General features: G+C 38.6%; 1 protein-coding gene across 1 annotated transcript; it reads left to right on the forward strand.

Moving 5' to 3' along the window:
• Positions 1–2,742: 2,742 nt before the first annotated feature.
• On the forward strand, positions 2,743–4,896 carry LOC112462247. The gene is made up of 2 exons (XM_025027915.1): positions 2,743–2,797; positions 4,062–4,896. Coding segments are annotated over exons 1-2 (732 nt in total). The 5' UTR covers positions 2,743–2,796; the 3' UTR covers positions 4,793–4,896.
• Positions 4,897–5,026: the final 130 nt, after the last annotated feature.

The following is a 5,026-nucleotide window of genomic DNA, read 5'->3' on the forward strand; positions in this document are numbered from 1 at the left end:
AGAAAGAGAGAGAAAGTGTATACAATGTATGTGTGTGGTGTGTGTATGCATTTAAATATAATTTTATTTATATTAAATTTAAAACTGTAATATATCACTTTAAATTACGCGTTTGGAATTTTGCATCATCTAAATGGCAGTACCAGAGAGAGGCCATCCCGGCTTTTTTCGTAGGATCGTCGAAAGCCCCTGTACACTACCGCCAGTACTACGTAGCCACGTTCATTTTCCGACACTGCCGATGACTGCCGATAAAACATCATTTTGGTGCGCGTCCATGCTACATCTGCAAATGCATATATAGTGTTATACGTAATAACGCGTACGCACCAATACATTTGCAGATGTAACGCGGATGCGCACCTAGGGACCGCGCGTATTCTCGAGCCTGCCCTAATAATTTTCGTATGCTCTGATACAGACTAAAGACGATGCACGCACAGAGAAGCGTAATCAACCAATCATCATCGAGAGTTTTACAATGGCGGTCTATTTGCTCTCGAGGATTCTCGATTGTATATATAAATGGTTGAGGATCAGTTTAATATTTATATATCTAAATAAATATCTAATAGCTCGGGACATAAAACATCTAATTGTAAGAGATGTGTAAAATATGTCTTTTAGACGTCTTATGTCCTGCTTTTGGACATATGTGTGCTGTCTGGGTTTATTTCAAATAAAATATGTATCTCCTATCAATTTAAGAATTCGAATACGGGACAATTAGGCCTTTATGGAAAATTTTGTAAGCAAAACGAATAATATTTGGCGAACAAGCAACAGAGAATGTTTTGTAGTTATGTAGTTGATATTCATACGCATTTTGAAGCAAGCTCTTTCCCTCATTCGTGATCGTTTGCGTAGTTTGCGATCCCAACAAGCAAAGTGCGACTTGAAATGCGCGATCGTTCTGCTCAATCACTCAATTAATCATTAATTCCCGCACTTAACGAGAGATTCTAACTATTCATTGAAGCGTCTTTCCGCCACGCGATTTACTCATTTGAAGAAATCGAAACGGAGACTGCGAGACGTAAATTCCGATGAGGTTATCGTTTCACCGCGACACGCGGAGCAACAATTCCGTTAAGATTCGGATATATCGCGCTTCTCGAGAAACACTTATTTCTCAAGTAAAATTAACTCACCGATCACCGGAGCACTGCCGAGAGATCCGCCAAATCACAGCCGGGAGGGTGAGACGTATACGGCGTCCAGCGCTACGGCATTCGGCATTTATTTCGCCCAGCGACGGCATCCCACTTCGTTTCACTCGACACAAGAAGGAACAGAATATTCGGCGTACGTTCAGCTTGCATTGGCTTGCAACACCCCGTAACCGGATTTCTTTTCGTTCACGAGAACAGAATTATACACGATCGACAAAACGTCTCGCGATCCGTCATTGAACGTGTCACGTCACGTTATTACTTGCGCGCGCCCTGCGCCGTTGCCGCCGCACAGTCGGGCGAGACGTCGAACGCGATTGGCTCGTGAGTCGAGCCCCCGGATCTGGCCAATCACGTCCCGCCGCTCCACGCAGCCGGCGCGCGGCGCGGCGGCTCGATCGCGTAAAGGCCTTGGCACTTGGCACATAGAAAAACAGTAAAACTCAAACAATAAACAAATCAGCCACGCACAGTCAAGAACTTAAGGCACGGCCCTAAGCGGTAGCGAATCCATACTGTTAATTATTTATTATTATTATATTTTTAATAATAACAACTTAAATGTATATTAAATAATACTAATTTTTGTATTAAATAATTTTTATGAATAAAAATTTGATATATTTTAAAAATATGATATAGAATCGATGTTATAAAATTATCAACAAGAATCGCGTAACAATTACATGGTATTGTTATGATGTATAAAGTTATATGATGAAATAGAAGAAAGCATCTCACTAAACAGTAGATTCATGCGCGGAAGAGTTTTATCTGCATTTTATAGTATAGTTTCAATGTCTAGACAGTGCTTGCATATTCATTATTCTTGCCGTACTATCAGTACTATCATGCATGAAGGGGGATCAGTCGATCAAATATAAAAACGTGACAACGTTGTCAAGGAAGTTTTTTATACATCATTTCCCTTTTAAAAATCAAGAGAATTTCAGATAACGATATGCATCGTGGTAAAAAAAAAGTAAGTCTAATTCTTTCCAGTTTGGAAAGTAATAATGCAAGGCACGCATTAGCACGCTCTTAGGGCGGCAGTGTGGTCTAGTGGTAGAGCGCCAGCCTCGTAATCTGAAGAACCAGGTTCGAGTCCACTAGAGCATGGAATTTATTTTCCGAAAGCTGCGCCCTCCGTGCAAGATAGGCTCTTGTGCGGAGCAAACTGGGCTCCGTCTTTCGGAAAGAGACGTTAAACCGTTGGTCCAAAGGGTTAAAGTGAGAGACAAAAATTATACAATTATTAATTATATTATTTGTTTGCATTTACATATTTGTTTCAAATAAATGTCCAATCTGTTTGGAAACAGACACAGTACGTACGATGCGGCCATTTATTTGGACGAAAATATAATTTTTGTGATAAGCTCTTCTCTCACTTAACCCTTTGGACCAACGGCTTAACGTCTCTTTCCGAAAGACGGAGCCCAGTTTGCTCCGCACAAGAACCTATCCTGCACGGAGGGCGCAGCTTTCGGAAAATAAATTCCATGCTCTAGTGGACTCGAACCTGGTTCTTCGGATTACGAGTCTGGCGCTCTACCACTAGACCACACTGCCGCCCTAAGAGCGTGCTAATGCGTGCATTGCATTATTACTTTCCAAACTGGAAAGTACGTAGACTTACTTTTTTTTACCACGATGCATATCGTTATCTGAAATTTTCTTGATTTTTAAAAGGGAAATGATGTATAAAAAACTTCCATGACAAATTTCTCGAGTTTTTATATTTGATCGACTGATCCCCCTTATTCATGATAGTACGGCAAGAATAATGTATAAGCTGTCTAGACATTGAAACTATACTGTAAAATGCAAATGAAACTCTTCCGCGCATGCATCTACTGTTTAGATGCTTTAGTGAGGTGCTTTCTTCTATTTCATCATATAACTTAATTTATACATCATAGCAGTACATGTAATTGTTACGCGATTCTTGTTGATTTGATGCGTCTACCCTGAAATTGTTTATCTAAAGATCTAACATTATAATATAAAACTCCGTTTTCCTTGAACCGTGCGCTTTTTATTTCAGCAATAGGTCTAAAAGTTTTAATTTCAATACGAAATTTCGTCTTGCGATACTTCGAGTGGAATAATAATAATTCTAGATGATAACCTAGATCAGAGATTTTAGAAAGCGATATCAATTAAATGATAGGTGTTCGAGGTTCCCGGTTTAGATGATAATTATATTATTTAAATATTATTATATTTTTAGATAATTTTACTCGAAAGGACACGTTCAGCACAGCTATATCTGAATTTTTATAAAACGTGGTATAAACCATTAATTATATCGGTAGTAAACGTGAATAGTACCAGATTAAATAAAATTAAATTATGCATTATCAGATAAAATCGAGCAATTAATAACTAATCTATATCGACGACAAAACCACTTATTGCTACGCTCCGCGAAAATAACAAATGCGTGATGCAATTTTAATTAATCTTTGACAATTCGAATTCGCACCATGTGTCAAAATTTCCTTTTACTTCGTCTTTAGAATATTTGTCAAAATTCTTTCTGCAACGTTGAGCTTCATCAAGCTTCATGGTTGCAATATGATTCCGATTGCGAAGCCAGAGCTTAAGATACTAGATAAAAATAAATTACATGTGTCGCGAAGGCCAGGATGCACTGCATGGCTGTTGCTCGGCCGTAAGAGTTGACTTATCGAATTTATTAATTACCGTGTCTTCAAGTTTTCTTTTCTTTTCTTTCTAAATCGTAATTTCATTTAATATCTTTTGCGTTTTAAACGGTGTTTAATATCTTGAAACTATCGAAACAGAAATACATGTAAAAATCTGTATCTTCTAACTTTTATTCTCATTATATGTCATACACAAAGCAGACTATACGTTTTCCAGTGTCGGCGATAATCTTCATCGGAATATTCAGCCGCCTGACGAGCAATGTGTACTTACTGATTATCTTGCTTCTGGGTGAAATCATGTTCGGATTGGATAGCTTTGGAGAATGGGAAGACCTGATTTTGTACAGAAACGAGAACAAAGCTGTCGTCGAAAGATCCGTTTGGAGTGACAAACTGTGCTCTGGTAACTCGGGCGAATTCTCCTTCATGAGACTCACCGACATCCGGCACATTGGGGTCTCCACCAAGATGGGTCTCTTTATTCTTCACAGGAACGGGAATATAATCGCTCTCAGTATGAGAGGCTTAACGAGAAAGGAGATACAGAGCTTAAGAAAAGAAATCAGTCATTTTCTAAACATGAGCCGGCTCAAATACCTCGATCATTCTCTGATTGATTCTTCGGATCGATTATTACTCCCTTCCGATTCCGAGGAATACTTGCAAAACTTGCCAAGAGCGGGTCTACCTACGTTCAACGACTTCACCGTCTCGGACAATGTTTTGGGCGGTACTTCGGGCAGGACGTGCTGTCAGGTGCAGCAGAATTTGAGTTACCCAAGCTTAATGCACGGAACGCAACTTAAGAGTTATCAATTGGCAAACTTGAGAAGAGGCCCTTATACGGAAAATTCAACGCGTTTCGATTACGTCAAGTATACCAGGAACACTTGCGCCATTCCCACACCTTGCAATTTATGCAAGCTTCATAAAGAATGTAATTAATCGAATGTCACTCGTTAATGTTGTACGTGTCCTCCAGATTACTAACATTGTAGCTAATTCGAGATTATAAATAAATTTGCAAACAAGATCTTATTTATTCATTCTATGTTACGATAAACAATTTATTACTAAATAACAATAATTTCTGTTTGAAAATATCAGAGGATACATTAAAACTTGATTCATCATCAGTTATCAACAAATCTGTTATCAACAATCAGAATAACATATGTT

This window comes from Temnothorax curvispinosus, unplaced genomic scaffold (genome assembly GCF_003070985.1).
Source record: "Temnothorax curvispinosus isolate PA1 unplaced genomic scaffold, ASM307098v1 QBEX01012134.1, whole genome shotgun sequence".
Classification (NCBI taxonomy): Eukaryota; Metazoa; Arthropoda; class Insecta; order Hymenoptera; family Formicidae; genus Temnothorax; species Temnothorax curvispinosus.